This window comes from Herpailurus yagouaroundi, unplaced genomic scaffold (genome assembly GCF_014898765.1).
Source record: "Herpailurus yagouaroundi ecotype Mexico unplaced genomic scaffold, PumYag 180, whole genome shotgun sequence".
In the NCBI taxonomy this organism is placed as follows: Eukaryota; Metazoa; Chordata; class Mammalia; order Carnivora; family Felidae; genus Herpailurus; species Herpailurus yagouaroundi.
Genome location: NW_024412411.1, coordinates 5,146,840 through 5,164,018, shown reverse-complemented (window position 1 = coordinate 5,164,018; position 17,179 = coordinate 5,146,840). Strand labels below are relative to the sequence as shown.

The following is a 17,179-nucleotide window of genomic DNA, read 5'->3' as shown; positions in this document are numbered from 1 at the left end:
TTCATGAGTGCAAGCCCCGCATCGGGGTGCTGACAGCTCAGAGCCTGAAGCCTGCTTCAAATTCTATGTCTCCCTCTCTCTCTGCCCCTTCCTGCTCATACTCTGTCTCTCTCTCAAAAATAAACATAAAAAAATTTTTTTTAAAGGTTGCGATACATGTAATTTAACTTCAAATGATTCACATACACAAAAACATTTATCTATATCTGTACATACAGAAAGAGAGAGCTTGCAAATGACAAAGCAAATGAAATAATGTTAGGAGACAAATCTGGGCTAAGGGTATAAAGATATAGTGTTCTCATACAAGTTTTATTTTTGCAATGTTTCAATAAGCTTGAAATTCTTTCTAAACAAAAAGTCTTTTTAAAAAGGAAAAGGAATACAAGTCCTAGCTAATGCAATAAAACGAGAAAAGGTATAAAAGAATATGGTTTGGGAAGGAAGAAAGAAAACTGTTTTTGTCACAGATGACATGACCGTCTATGTAGAAAACCTGAGAAAATGAACAAAAAAACTCCAGGAACTAATAAGCAATAATACCAAGGTTGCAGGATACGGGTTAACATGCAAAAGCCAATCTCCTCTATACCAGCAATGAACAACTGGAATTTTAACTTAAAAACACAATAACATTTTCATTAGTAGCCTCAAAAAATGAAATAGGAGGTATGAATCTAAGAAAATATGTACAAGATCTATATAAGGAAAACTACAAAACTCTGATAAAAAGATATCAAGGAAGAACTACAAAAGTGGAGAAACATTGTATACTCATGGATACGAAGACTCAATATTGTCAAGATGTCAGTTCTTCCCAACTTGATCTATAGAGTCTATGCAATACCAATCAAAATCCCAGCAAGTAATTCTGTAGTTATTAACAAGCCAATTCTAAAGTTTATATGGAGAGGGCCAAGGACCCAGAATAGCAAACACGATATTGAAGGAGAACAAAGTTATGGGGCGCCTGGGTAGCTTGGTCGGTTAAGCACCTGACTCTTGATTTTGGCTCTGGTCATGATCTCACAGTTGTTGAGATTGAACCCTGGTCTGGCTCTGCACCGAGCAGAGTCAGACCTACTTAAGAGTCTCTCTCTGCCCCTCCTCCACTGGCACGCTCCCATGCACCTCTCTCTCCAAAAAAGAAAAAAAAAAAAAAAAGGATTTGAAGGAGAACAAATTTAGAGGACTGACACTATCTGAGACTTATGATAAAGCTACAGTAATCAAGACAGTGTAGTATTGGCAAGAGAATAAAAAAAAAAAAAAAATCAATGGAACAGAAAAGAAAGCCCAGAAATAGACCCACATAAGTATAGTCAACTGATCTTTAACAAAGGAGCAAAGGCAGTATAATAGGGCAAAGTCTTTTAAACAAATGGTGCTGGAACAACTGGACATTCACATGCAAACAAATGATTCTAGACACAAACCTTACATCCTTCACAAAAATTAATTCAGAATGAGATTATAGACCTAACTATAGGTCTATAAAACTCATAGAAAATAACATAGGAGAAACCTAGGTGATCTTGGGTACAACAATTACTTTTTAATTTTTTGTTTAATGTTTGTTTATTTTCGAGAGAGAGAGACAGCACAAGCAGGCAGAGAGACAAGGAGACACAGAATCTGAAATAGGTTCCAGGCTCTGAGCTGTCAGCACAGAGCCTGATGTGGGGCTTGAAATCAAGACCAGCAGGATCATGGCCTGAGCCAAAGCCAGACGCTTAACCTACTGAGCCACCCAGGAGCCCTTTTAGGTATAACATCAAACACATTCTGCATGACAAGAATAACTGACAAGCTGGACTTCATTAAAATTTAAAACTTCTGTTCTGCAAAAGGCAGTATTAAGAGAAAGAAGACAAGCCACGGACTAGGAAAAAATAATTGCAAAAGCCACATCTGACAAAGCACTGTTACCCAAAATATACAAAGAACTCTTCAAACTCAACAATAAGAAAACAAAACAACCCAACTGTAAATTGGACCAAAGACTTTGGCAGCTCACCATACAAGATATACAGATGGCAAATAAGCTCATGAAAAGATGCTTCACCATTTTTCATCAGGAAAATCCAAACTAAAACAAGATGCCACTACACACACCTAGTAGAATGGCCAAACTCCAGAACATTGATAGTACCAAATGGTGACAAGGATGTGCAGTAACAGGGACTCTTAATTCATTGTTAGTGGGAGGCAAAATGGTACAGCCACTTTGGACGTCAGTTTGGCAGGTTCTTATAAAACTAAACATACTCTTCCCATACATTCCAGTAATCATGGTCCTCAGTATTTACTCAAGGGAGTTGTAGGATTCCAACTATATGACATTCTGGAAAAGGCAAAACTATGGAGACAATAAAAAGATCAATGGTTGCCAGGGCTTAAGAGGGAGTGGGGGATGAACAGGTATAGCAAAGGAGATTTTACAGCACTGAAACTACTCTGTATGATAACTATATTGGTGAATACATGTCATTATATATTTGTCCCAAACCATAGAAGATATAACACAAACCCTAATGTAAACTATGGGCTTTGGGTGACAATGATGTGTCAATGCAGGTTCGCCAACTATGACTAACATACCATAGAGAAGGGGATATTGATAATGGGAAATACTACGCATGTGTGGGGTCAGGGGAATCTGGGAAATCTTTGTACATTCTGCTCAATTTCACTGTGAATCTAAAACTGCTCTAAAAAAAAACATCAAGTCTTGGGGCACCTAGGTGGCTCAGTCGGTTAAGCGTCCAACTTTGGCTCAGGTCATGATCTCACGGTTCATGGCTGTGAGCCCCACATCAGGCTCTGTGCTGACAACTCAGAGCCTGGAGCCTACTTTGGATTCTGTCTCCCTCTCTCTCTGCTCCTCCTTCGCTCATACTCTGTCTTTTTCTCTCTCTCTCTCTCTCTCAAAAATAAATAAACACTAAAATTTTTTTTAAAAATTAAGTCTTTAAAAAGAAACCATCCTCCCATCTACCTACAGGAGAGCCTGGCATATGTGACCCTTTATAATCTAATCCCAAACTATACCTCTCCAACACATTTGTTTCCACCATCCTCCTCTTAGCTACTTAAACTCCAGCTTCACTTAATTATCTGCCACTCCTTTTTATACTTTACCTTTTTATTCAAGTTGATCACTCTACTAGAATACTTTTCCTCATCTTTCCCACTTCAGCTTTTGTTCATTCTATCTCTTATATTATGGTTTGTTGATATAGTTGCCTTAACCATTAGATTATGAGTCCCTCCATGGCAAGGACAATGCCTAACAAATAGCAATAGTAATAACAATAGAAGCCAACAACTAACATTTCTGGAGCACTCTGTACCAAGCACCTTTTTAAGCAAATTTATGACTCATTTAATCCTTTCAGCAACCCTACAAGGTAGGTGCTATTATGCCCATTTGATTCGAGCCTTCCTGAGGCATAGGGAGATCAAGTAACTTCCAGACTGCTCAGCTAAGAAATGGAAGGACCAGGATTTGAACCCAAGCAGTCCGTCTGGCTCTAGAATCCATATTCTTCACCACTGTGGTATACATAGTAGAAACTCAAAAAAATAACTGCTGAACAAAGGACAGCACAGAACAGAGTTGAACACGGTGTTTGCGGAATGAAAATTCCACAAAGGGACCAAAGTAAAGCAACTGGCAACTGAGAAAAAGGAGGCACAGAGGTTTAACATGTTTAAAGATACAAATAATCTAATCTCTCTCCAATCTTCTCTTGTAAAAGTTAAGAACCGAAGACCAAAGTGCTTTTCCCAAAGTTACCTTAGTTACTCCCTGAACCAGTTTTACAAGTCTTTCCATTTCCACCACACCATATTAAAGGAATGATTATTTGTTCGTAAGAAATTGTAAAAATGGAGGTGGAGGAGGGGTGAACTGGGTGAAGGGGGTCAAAAGGTCAAAAAGTACAGATTTTCAGTTATAAAATAAATAAGTCACGGGAACGTAATGTGACTATAGTTAATAATACTGTATTGAATATTTGAAAGTTGCTATGAGAGTAAATCTTAAAAGTCCTCATCACAAGAATTTTTTTGTAACTATTATGGTGACTGGGGCGCCTGGCTGACTCAGTCAGTAGAGCATAAGACTCTTGATCTTGGGGTCATGCGTTCAAGCCCCACACTAGACATGGAGAGAAAAGAAAAGAGAGGAGAAGAGAAGAGAAGAGAGGAAAAGAAAAGAAAAGAAAAGAAAAGAAAAGAAAAGAAAAGAAAAGAGAAAAGAAAAAGAAAAGAGAGAGAGAGAAAGAAGGGAGGGAGGGAGAGAGGGAGGAAGAAAAGAAGGAGGACTACGTATGGTGATAGATGTTAACTAGACTTACTGTGCTGGTCATTTCACAAATTATACAAATATCAAGTCATTATGTTGTATACCTGAAACTAATGTTATATGCCAATTATACCTCACGTTAAAATAATAGTAATAATAATATCTAACAACAGACATTGTGAAATCACAAAAATGAAATGCAAATTAAATGAAAAAAGGAAAATGATATAAAATTACAATCAAATATATTCTGGTATTCCAACAATAAGAGAAGTTGAAGAAAGATGCACACCAGCCTAATGCAATATTTGGTACACAGCAGGAATTTAATATCAATTAAATTTTTTAATCTTAAGAGGTTTTATGTTTACTTCTAAGTATCCATTTAAATATATATATATATAACTTATCTAAAATACCCTGCATATATTGCTACCTCATTAAAGAGGATATTGATAGGGGCGCCTGGGTGGCTCAGTGGGTTAAGCATCCGACTTTGGCTCAGGTCATGACCTCACAGTTTGTGAGTTTGAGCCCCATGCTGGGCTCTGTGCAGACAGCTGAGAGCCTGGAGCCTGCTTCAGATTCTATGTCTCCCTCTCTCCCTGCCCCTCCCCTGCTTGTGTTTTCTCTCTCTCTCTCAAAAATAAATAAATAAAACATTTTTTTTAATTTTTGTTAATGTTTTTATTTATTTTTGAGACAGAGAGAGACAGAGCATGAGCAGGGGAGGGGCAGAGAGAGAGGGAGACACAGAATTGGAAGCAGGCTCCAGGCTCTGAGCTGTCAGCACAGAGCCCAACGCGGGGCTCAAACCCACGGACTGTGAGATCATGACCTGAGCCGAAGTCAGACACTCAACCGACTGAGCCACCGAGGTGCCCCAAACATTTTTTTTAAATAATAAAAAAATAAAGAGGATATTAATACATGTAACCTTTTCTTGAACATACAATATTCATGAGCAATAATTTTTAGTAATTTTCAGATAGTTTTAAAGCAGCCAAGTTAATATAATATCAAAAATGCAGCTAGGGTACAATTAAGAAATTCTGCAATTCTAGTGTCCCCATCTAATAATCAAACTGATGTCTTTGACAGAAATATATGGATATCAAAAGTAAACTAGTCACTCCAGAACACCTGGACAACTGTTTATATGAAATACCTATCAAGTAGAATAAACTCCATTAAGTCAATTCATGAAAACAAGCCTGAAATACCTACTATCAATTAAATCTTTATACCTACTATAAAGTTGGGACCAACTCTCTCCTATAAAGAGCACAGTGCTATAAAATACATTGGCCTGGAGGGGCGCCTGGGTGGCTCAGTCAGTTAAGCGTCCTACTCTTGATTGCAGCTCAGGTCATGACCACACTGTCAGTACAGAGACCGCTTGGAATCCTCTCTCTCTCCCTCTCTTTCTCTGCCTCTCTCTCTCACAATAAAAAATAATAATAATAAAAATAAATAAATACAATAAAATGTCCTAGACCTGTAATGAGTAGCGTACCCACAGCCTACTTTCCTATCTTGCTTTGTGATCTATTTTCAAAATGAAAAATTAGAAAATCTTCTTCATCTTGCTGCTTCCCATATATAGCTGGATATTAACATTTTAGTGGATGAAAGCAGTACAAATTTAATGAGATTATTCTATTCATTAAGGTAGACAATCAAGGTTAAAAAAGTTTTTTTAGGGGCGCCTAGGTGGCTCAGTCGGTTAAGCATCTGACCTTGGCTCAGGTCATGATCTCACAGTTCATGAGTTCGAGCCCCGCGCTGGGCTCTGTGCTGACAGCTCAGAGCCTGGAGCCTGCTTTGGATTCTGTGTCTCCCTCTCTCTCTGCCCCTCCCCCACTCGTGCTCTATCTCGGTCTCTCAAAACTAAATAAACGTTAAAAAAAAAAAAAAAAAGTATTTTTAAAAGGGCGCCTGGGTGGCTCAGTTAAGAGTCTGACTTTGGCTCAGATAATGATTTCATGGTTCATGAGTTTGAGCCCCACATTGGAGCTCTCAGCGCAGGGCCAATTCAGATCCTCTGTCTCCCTGTCTCTCTACCCCTCCTCCATGCTCACTCTCTCTCTCTCTCTCTCTCACTCTTGCTCTCTCTCTCAGAAATTTTAAAAAAAAAAGTTTTTCATGATTCTAAATAAAGTTACTTTCATGTTGCTTTTTTTTTAAACGTTTAGTTTTCCTGTATTCTGATCAAAAAGCGACTGGAATTGTGACAGGAAAAATTCACATCCTCTGAAAGACATAAGCACGTTGGAGGACACAAGACCTACAGTTTCTAATCACATGCCTAACATAATTCAAAGAGGATACTTTATAAATATCTGTTGAATAAATGGCTGACACAGTTAAGTTTTCCTCTTTTAATAGAGGCTAACATAACATATGAATTACTTATAGTTCAGAGTAAAACCCCTAGTAAAAAAAAAGTATAATCATGGTAAAGAACACCAAGTTTTTCCTGAAAAAAAAAAATCATAAAAGTCTGATTGCCACTTTTGCTTATTTGTATCTTCCCTTTTTTCTTACCCTGGAGTCTACTGACGAAAGCCAAAGGTAACTGTCAGTTTCCACTTCCTGATTTTCCCTACTGTTCTCAAAAAAAATCAGACTGTTTCTTTCAGGATATTCTAAAAACCATGGCGGGCGGAAAAATGCCAGATATTTCAATGGACCAACGAACAAACTGAGCCGCTTAAGTGCTAGGCTCTAATGCTCAGCTTTAACAGTATCTGGCTTAGCCTTTAACCAACAAACGCACTTGACTAGAGTTTTCAATGCCTCGTAACATTTCTAGTAAATGAGGTCTGTGGCAATCAGCGTCAAATATTACAGAGAATGAAATTCCTGACATCAAAGAACCCACAATCACCAGATGTTGCTGTTTCAGAAATTTAAAGAGGTAGAGAATCAGGAATTCTTAAATGGACTACTCAAAAAAGGATAGGCATTTTTAAAAAAAAGGATAGGCATGGTAAGTACCCAAAGACAAAACAGGAAGACTGATCACTTAAAATACAGAGGGATCTTCCAAAGTTTCATTCTAATTCACACCATAAAAGGGGTGTGGGGGTGGAGCCTGAGTATTCTGCCTGTAAAAAGAAGTTTAAAATACAGCCTTTCTTCCACTTCTGTCCTAGCCTAAAATCCCCAGAGATGTGGAGATGCTGTGACAAAGCACAGAGATAAGTTTAAGAAACAAGTTTTCAAACACCCAGCCAAAAACACAGTAGAACTACTCCCAACACCCAGGTTCTGGTCAGGTATCTGTCACTAAAAGAACAACAGGACACTCAATTCACATTTGTTAAACTAATCATCTTTACTGACTCCTTCAGGAAGAGAATAAACAGATGACCAAGTGTATGGCCAGGGGAATAGTTTCACCTCTGAGAGCTTCAGATTTTGCATTTGTAAACTTCTATGATTCAAATTCAAGATTCCATCTCAAAGATGGAAAACAAGATTGTATAATACTAAACCAAGAAGGTATACTATGAATTATGTTTTCTAAAAATTCCAATGTCAAGTTTTCTGTGCTGCACGCACTCTTCCACCTATATAGTCTAACTGCTAACTGATGCAAGGAATTAGAAACATTTAACTCTGCCTGAGACACTACGGGGTCATTAGACCTATAACAAAGTATAAAACCTAAAATGTTTCAACTCCTCTCTTAACATAGACCTGTCTTTAATTTTTCTAAAATACCCATGGTTTGTTACTGCATTCATTCAAGTGCTTTAAAAATGACAAATGGGGGCGCCTGGGTGGCTCAATGGGTTGAGCGTCCAACTCTTGATTTCAGCTCAGATCATGATCTCGCTGTTTGTCAGTTGGAGCCCCACGTGGGGATCTGTGCTAACAGCTCAGAGCCTGGAGCCTGCTTAGGATTCTGTCTCCCTCTCTCTCTGGCCCTTCCCCACTTACCACTCTCTCGCGCGCGCGGTCTCAAAAATAAATAATTTTTGAAAATGACAAATTTTCCTTTTCCCCCACAGTAGTAATAAGGCTGATGGGTAAAAATACACAGATATCAAAAGTACACATTTTAAAACTACGAAAACCTAATTTGTTTTTTCATTTCACTACACACTTCAGGCCCAACTTATAAGTTTCAGTTCTGTTCTTGCTCTATTTCTAGTCAGTTTCACTTCAAAAATTTTCTGCCACAAAGTTAAGAATTGTGATCCTGTGGAGAAATTTTAAAGTAAACACTAAATAAGAACATAGCTTTTCCTTTCAAAAGAGAACTAAACATTTTCACAAGAAAAACAAAGAAACAAACAAATAAAAAAATCTTAATTAAATGTATTTTGTCATATAAAAATGATTTTTAGACTGCTGATTTTTTTCCAGTTTCTGAACCTTCCTCATATAGTTTTGTTTACAAGAGCCAAAGCAGTTCAAAAATTGCTATCATTCTATTTTATATACATGTTTTAAATTTGAGTCACAAGTAAGGGGCTCAATAAATATTTGTGGAAGGAACGAACATACATAGCACAGTACTGTGCTGCAGGAGGCATATGTTCCTAATAAGACACAACTTTCTCTCTGCCTTTAGTGGCCTTACCAACAAAACAGATTTCTTTGAAAGTACATGAAAAAAAAAAATCAAATTAGATTAGCAACAGTAAGATATCTAATAAACACATAAGAGGGAACTATGTATCATATATGGCTAAATTAAGCTTTATAAAGCTTTTTGATGCTTCTACCATTTTTTTCTTGTATGTGCTTCAATCCCATTTCCTTCTTCTCTTTAGGCTGTAAAGGTCTTCAAAGGAAAGATTCATATAAAAATAAAAATTAAAAATAAAAATATACAGACAGCTCCTACTATGTAATCAGTAGTGTTTGGTAGAGGTGCTATGGGAAATAAACTACAAAGCATCATGGTCCTGAACCTTCAGGTAACTTAAAACGTCTGTGTTTAGCCAGCGCTCTGCAAAGAATAGGTGTCTATGGCAACTGGTAATTAAAGACCTTAACCGCCCCTGTGTTAACGCTGTGTAACTTTGAAAAAGTTACCCAGACCTTAGATTCCTCATCTGTAAAAGAAGTAGTTACTGATACAAATCTCCCATGCAGAAGAATTCCAAATGATGTATGTAGATATTCTGCCCTTCAGGAGAGGGAACAGGAATCCCCACTCCTCAACTATGGGCTGTGCATAGTGACTTTCTTCCAAAAAGGACAGTACGGAGAGTGAGCGGGAAAGAGTAACTTTATAGCAGTGTTTGTAAACCAGACAAACACTACCTCAGCTGGTGATGATGAAGGTTAACATCAATAGTGATAAGTCATCTTAACAGTATGTACACCTGATAAGACCAGATAAAAATGGCACTTTACCTCCTTGGCCTTCCTCCCCAAACCCATAACCCCAGTCTAATCATGGGGCGGGGGGGACCAACATGAGACTCATTCCAATACAAGGGCATCCTACAAAATACCTTATCAGTACTCAAAACTGTCTCAGCCATCAAAAAGAAGGAAAATCTGAGGAACTGTCACAGCCAAGAGAGTAAGGAGACAGAACAACTAAATATAATGTGGTATTCAGGATGATATCCTGGCACAGAAAAAGGTCATTAGGTAAATAGTAAAGATCCATTAACAGATGAATAGATAAACAAAATACACAGGCTTCCTGCTGACTCAGTAGGTTGATGTACAATTTACTTAAAAAATAAAAAAAAAAATCCAGTATATACATATAATGGAGTATTACTTAGACTTATAAAGGAATGAAATTCTGATACATGCTACAACATGGATGAACACTGAAAACATTACGCTGAAAATAAGTCATACGCAAAAGAGCAAATACTGTATTATTCACTTACATGAAGTACCTAGAATGAGCAAATTCATAGAAACAGAGCACAACAAAGTTCACCAGGGGCTGGAAGAAGGGGAAAATGGGGAATTATTATTTAATGGGTACAGTATCTGTTTGGGATGATGAAAATTTCTGGAAATAGATAGTGGTGATGACTGCACAAACAGTCATAACTGCCTTTGAGACACACACTTAAAAAGTATTAAAATGGCAAATTTTATGGAATGTATATTTTACCCCAATTTTTTAAACTAAGGAATACTGAATAAACTGGAGACTTTCATTAGTAATAACACATCAAGATTGGTTCATTAATTGTAACAAATGTATCATACAATTGGAAGACATCAAGAATAGGGGAAAATGGGTGTAGAGTATATAGTTTCTGCACTATCTTTTCACCTCAAGTTTTCTGTAAATCTAAAACTGTTCTGAAAAATAATGTCTACATAAAAAAGTTCAGGGGATATAAATGTTAATAGAGCTAATATAGTCCACCTCTTCCAAACACAGGAGAAGAAAAATAAATGCCCTTCAAATCAGCGAAAAACATTGAGCGATCAGAAAAATTAATGCCAAGGACAAAAATAAACCTGCAATTCACGAAGGAAATTACAATGTTACATAAACCTATGCAAAGATGAAATCCATAGGGTTGTTTAAGGATAAATGAGATCATGAACTTAGCACAGTGTTTCGTATACATTAAATGAAGCTATTAAAATATAATAATTAAAGAAATACAAATTTAAATAGCAAAAATATATACATATGTGTATACAGATGCAGATTATACACATTCATATATGTATAAGTTATATGATTATATTCTACATATATTATACATATATATAAAATCATATTGGAAAACACGGAGAAAACTTCCGATGCCCAAAGCTGACAAAATATGATGGGTAAACAAACCCTGTCATAATCTAGTGGTAGTAGTGTGGTGGACATGTCCTTTCAGGGAAACACTTTGCTAATATCTTCTAAAGTTAACAAAAATGAAAACATAAAAATAAAAAATAAAGTTAACAAAAACGTACAAATAATAAAAGTATTCATGTACATATTTTATATGAAGTATAATTCTATGTATTTATACCAATTTAAATATATACATATATCCTTTGAGTGATTTCACTGCTCAAAATTCATCCTAAAGAAATATTAGCACAAGTGTACAAAGATACCTATACGTGTATATTCCCTGCAACAATGTAACAGATAAAACTGGAAACTGTACAAAGGGCTACCAACAAGGAGTTAAACAAAGCCAAGTGAACATTATTATGCAAAATACGGTAGATGTATATACACTGACACGGATGATTGTCTAAAACAAATAATAAATAGCAAATTTTTTCTTAATTTTTAAAGGAAAGGAATAAACCAGTTCAGGGCTGTTGATACTGGGGTTTCCATGTACATATGTTTCAAGAAAACCAAAACCGCAGGCAAAACTGTGTTTACGTATGTAAGTGCATTTTCTAAGGAAGGTGTCTATAGCTTTTACCAAATTCTTAAAGGAATATGCGGCCCCCTGGAAGGGTCACTGAACAATCACTAAAAAACCACCCATTTCTGAGTATCTACAGAAATGTAGTTTAGGTTAGACTCAAGTGAGGAAGACTCTGGGGAGGAAAGAAGTGCTCTCAATTAAACTTTTAGGATGTATTAAATGCCCCTACCACAAAACACAAAATTTTATTTCAAAACTCTAAATTTAAGGGTGTGAAGGAAGTTATTCTTCAGATGAGCTTATATTCACTAATTACAAACCTCAACCAAAAATTAAAGATCAAAAACAGTCTTCAAAATGTGTGACTAGTTCATGCTTAAATTAACAATTAAAGTAAGATCATACAGAAGCAAAAGGAGGCAAAGATTAAGTAGTAAGTAGTCCCATTTGACACAGACAGGTTGACAATTAGGGACTAGTTACTCACATAGACAAAGATTCAGGAGTTATGCAGCCTTAACTAAATTTTTTTTTTAACGACAAGTGGATTAAAATAAGACAAAAATAAGTTGGGTCTTATACATAGTTTTGTGGGCTTCCTTTGAGCAAAATAGGTAAGTCTTTTCCTGGAGGCAGATTAAGGTGATTCCAACACCTTTAAAACTAATACAGTAAATTAACATTTTAAACATCACAGCCATGAGAATCAATGGGACTTAATGAAAACTGAAATGAATGAGTACAAAATAGCAGGGACACTGTCTACCCTAAGATGAAAATATACTTAGAACAGTGGTTGTCAGTCAGGAGTAATTTTGCCCCTCTAAGGGACGTTTGGCAGCCCCTGAAGACATTCTTGACTGTCCGGACTGGACAGGTGCTCCTAGTACCTTGTGGGTACAAGCTATGCATGTGGCTCCACATCTCACAGACTGACCTACCCACTCAAAATTGTCAACAATGCCAAGAAGCAGCCTGGGGGAAGCACTGAATCTATGCTTTGAGACAATCAGCTTTACAACAGAAATCCTAAAACAGTGTTTACTTATTTGTTTCAAAAGACTGACATCTTATCAAATACCATGGGATCCAGTAAAACGAAACAATTTTCAAAGTGTCATCTAAAAGAAAGTTATCAACTGATTTTCCAATTTATCTAAACTTTTTAAATTTTGCAAAAGCTACATAGAACAACAACAAAAGACAATGAATTCATGCTAAAAGAAAAAAGTCTTATACACACACATCCTATGATGCTCACAGAGAATACCGAGCAACAGAAATCAGACAAAGAAGACCACAAAAAAATGTGGTCTTTGCATGATACACCGTTTGCGTTTATACACCATTCAAGAGCAGGCAAAAACCGATCTCTTGTTAGAAATTAGACTAGTAGTTCCTTTGGAGAGAAAGAAAAGGTAGAGATGGGAGAGAACATAAAGAGGACTTCTGGAATGCTAATAATTTTGTATTTCTTAATTTGGGTGATGGTTATATAACTGTGTTCACTTTGCAACAATTCATCAAGCTGTGTGCTAAATAATCAGTGCAGTTTATACAGATAACACTTATACAAAAATGTTTTTTTAAATGTTACTCACACCCTAAAAACCTGAACACTTTGACCCCCAAAGCTAAATGAACGTCAGTTGCAAAAGTAAAAGTATTTTCATTATATAGGCACTTTGACCATAAAACTAAAAAAAACGTCAACTGCAAAAGTATTTTTGTTATATAGGCTACCTTCCAAGAATTCAAGAAGGATGACACCCCCAGAAAGCTGTAAATACCATACTCAGAGCTCATATGGCATTCAGCTAAACACTTAAGCCACTATGTATCCCTCGGCACAAATCCAAAAATTTGACAAAGGCTTACAAAAGCAGTTAAATTTATTCCACGGACAGTTTAGCTATTTCCCCCATTTTAAACTGTGAACTGTTATCAGAGAACATGCTCTATGCAACAAATGATGCTTCCTCTTTTCTAATCCCACATTTTCCCAAAGCTCCCCCAAGCTAAATCCCTCTTGGCCCTCAATACTTCGGATTTCTCCAGGCTGCTCCCAACAGTGCCCACCATCGCCTCTCTCAGTACCCATCCTCACAATCCACCTCCCCACACACCTGAAAATTCACATTTAATGCTCATTCCTAAGGCTAGTCTTCCCCCTGCCAGACTTCTAATCTTTCCCAGGACCTCATAAATACAATCCAAACCTCACTACCCTCAAACTCCTAACATTCTCCACCAACTCGCTTCCCAACAGCACCACAAAACTAGGGCACATGCTAACCCCAGCTTTTAAATGCTCTTCTCCCACATAAAAAGTCCTGCCTCTGCACACAATTCAGCTCAGTGGCCAGTGCAGCTAAGACCTCCAGTGCAGCTCTCCACTTTAGCACCCCCTCTACTTTTCCTGCTTTCAAACCCATCTCATATCCCCTCCACCCCCTGCCCCAAACTCTGCTTTCTTCTTTAAGAATCTTTCCTAAGTACTAGGGCAGGGGTAGTTGAATGCAGGGTGAAGGACCGTGCTCCATCCTGTGCGAAGGTTCTCAAGTCTCAAGCACACAGCCATGTGCCCGGGCTACAGGGTCCCAACGCTGGACTGTGAAACCCAGCCTCAGCACTTCCTGACTTCAAGGCCTTGGACGTGGGATTTTCCATCTTTGAGACTCAGTTTGCTGAACTACAAAACGGGAAATCATAAAAAATAGCTATCTCATAGAACTGTCAGGATGAAATGAATTACTGGCCATTGAGCCCTTGACACAAATCCTGCGTGGGTAAGTCTCAGGAACTGACAGTTTTTCCTTGGGTCCTCTTCAAGGAAACAGGGATACGAGAGAGGGTGAAAGGTCCTTTCCTGGCAAGGGAGAGGTGGAGGGAAGAAGTACCATACAGACATACGGCTGACACCGAGAATTGTGTTGGATCCCCCAAGCTCAGTCCTCTCTCTTCATTATCCGCTTACAATGTGGACCCGAGAAGCCCTCAAAACCCCCGCTAAAGGATGGGGTAAGACACAAACATATACATCAGATCCTCCTTCCACGGGGAGTCCTTTGAGGGAATGAAGGAGGAAGGTGCCCCTAAATTGCTAAAACGCGATCCTTGGGGGTCTGAGAATCAGGAAGGAAACCCCAAAGCCCCAAAGGATTTCTCTTGGGAAGCCGAGGGGAGTACTTCATAACAAGGAGATGAAAAGTAAACGGTAGAAACCATAAAGATTCCTCAACTTCTCCCGTAGGAAAGAGTACCAACTGGTTTCTCCGCAAGTGGGTAGAGAAAGGAAAAGCGCTTTCCCCATCTCTCAGGTGACTCCCGGGCTTCCCCGGGTCCCTTCCCAGGAGGAATGAGGAGGAGGGTCCGCGCAAGGGAATCCCCAGCACCCCAGCTGGGGAGAGGCGGGCTCAGGCCGGGGCCCCCAGGGAGTTCCACTGGGTCTCTTCCCGTCTCTTTGCAGCCGGTCTCCAGTAACGGGATCCCTCCGGGGGACTCGGGGATCTCCCAGAGCATCGGACGTCGCTGGCTCCCTCGCCTCACAATCCTGAAGTCCTCGGTCCCCCGAGTTCTCCCCGGCACTCGCCCGGGTCCCCCGGCTGGCACAGGGTCCGCCCGCCGCCCACGGGCTCTCCTCCCCGGCCTCCTGCCACCCCACCCCCTACCGAGCACCGCGAGCCCGCGGGCTTACCTGCTGAGAGGGCAGCTCCACATGCAGGGCCCGCGCGGCAGAACCGGGTGGCAACGCGGCGGCCGGGCCCGGGGGCGGCGGGGGGACCGGGCCCCCGACCGACGCGGAGGCGCTCATCTTGACCCAGGGGCCGCCGAGCGGCGGGGCCCGCGCTCCTCCGGCATCCGCCACCACAGCGTAGCCACGACCCGCCGAGCCCCTGCAGCCCCGAAACCCGCCACCCGAGAGGCAGGACGGCTCTACCCCACCTCCGGCCGCCGCGGCCGCGGGCTAAGGAAGAGCCATATTACCGCAGTGCAACCCCCACCACCCCGCCGAGACCTGGCTTGCTCATTGGTTGTGCTGCCACGGGGGCGGGACCCAACGACGGCCAAGGGATGTGCTATTGGGTAGAAGGGCTGTCCATCGACGGCCTGAATGGGCTCTGGGCGGAGGGACCCGGGGATGGCCTAAATTGCGTCTGTCAAGCTGGGGTGAAACCCGGGGCGTTGCTTCTTTTTTCCCCAGTCTAATTGGTTCTTTCACTACCGTGGGGCGGGGTCTCCTGGTAGATCCGCAAGGGCCATTGCTCTAGGCTGGTGTCAGTTGTCAGTACGGGGAAAGAGGGGCGGGATCTGACTAGGTAGAGCGAGCGCCTGGGCTCTGTTGTCACGTGCAGGAGGCAGGAGAGTCACCTGATAAGTGAGAGTCAGTCCTCTGAGCCACTTCCGCCCGAACCTAGTTGCCCTGGTAACCGGCCTCCCCTTGGACGGCGGGGACCCGTTTGGCGCCAGCTGGGTCGCGAAGGCTGGGCTACTGTTGCAACTTCTCTGAGCAGCCTTTTTTCCTGAGGGGTTCGCAGGACCGTGCGAGCATTGAGAAAGAATATTTTATGGTTCGACAAGTCACCACGCAGGATGCGCTGAGACCAGAAACCTGTCGGGCAGTCCCTGCTCTTCCGTGAGCAACTCCAACCCACAAGTCCACTCCCCTGTTCGCACTCCACTAACTAGTACGCTGAGCTACACAGTGTGTGCCAGGCAGCCAGAAAACGCTGTTTCACCTCTACCAGTGTGTTGCTTATGCTATCCCTAGAAAGCCTGTGCCACTTTTCGCCTTCTAGTGCCTACTTGCCCATCAAATCTCCTCCGCTGGTGGAGTCCCTTCTTCCAAAGGGCTTCCCTTATCTACTCGGGGACCCTGAGTTAGGAATCTTGCCTCTACCATATTTCTTACTATTCTATTGCATTGTCTTCTAATAAGTGCGTAACACACACACACACGCATTGAATTCCTCGAGCCAAAGGACCTTGTAATTCATCTCTGGATTTCCGGTGCCTGATGGATAATCAGTGTATATTTGTTTTCATTTTTTATGTGTATTTATTTTTGAGAGAGAGAGAGAGAGAGCGCGAGAGCATGAGCGAGGGAGGGGCAGAGAGTGAGGGAGACGCACAATCGGAAGCAGTCTCCGCCCTGTCAGCCCAGAGCCTAGGGAGCTTGAACTCGCCAACGGTGAGATCGTGACCTGAGCCAAAGTCAGACCCTTAATCGACTGAGCCACCCAGGTGCCCCGGTATATGTTTGTTTTTTAGTGAAAAACCAGTTCAAATGCAGCCTCTTCCATGAAGACTTCCTTGAGCATAATGATAGCATCTATAGCGATTGCTTCTATAATAAATAGCATTGAGTCATTCTGCAGGCTATCAATCTGCCTTCCCCCCCCCCCCCCCAAGACTATGAATTTCTCCACCACCTGGACTGACATAGCTGAAAGAACACAGTGTTTTAGAATCAGACACAACAGGAATCAGGCACTTTTGCGATCTTGGCTCTGCCACTCTCTAGCTATGTGTTCCTGGG

General features: G+C 40.5%; 1 protein-coding gene across 1 annotated transcript in view; it reads right to left on the bottom strand.

Annotated features, from left to right (window-relative positions):
* UVRAG (UV radiation resistance associated) overlaps positions 1-15,646 on the bottom strand; it is a 301,824-nt gene extending 286,178 nt beyond the window's left edge. Inside the window, exon 1 of the mRNA XM_040489399.1 lies at positions 15,338-15,646. Coding sequence (XP_040345333.1) covers positions 15,338-15,454 — 117 coding nt within the window. The 5' untranslated portion in view covers positions 15,455-15,646. The remainder of the gene's footprint in view (positions 1-15,337) is intronic.
* Between the last annotated feature and the right edge of the window lie 1,533 nt (positions 15,647-17,179).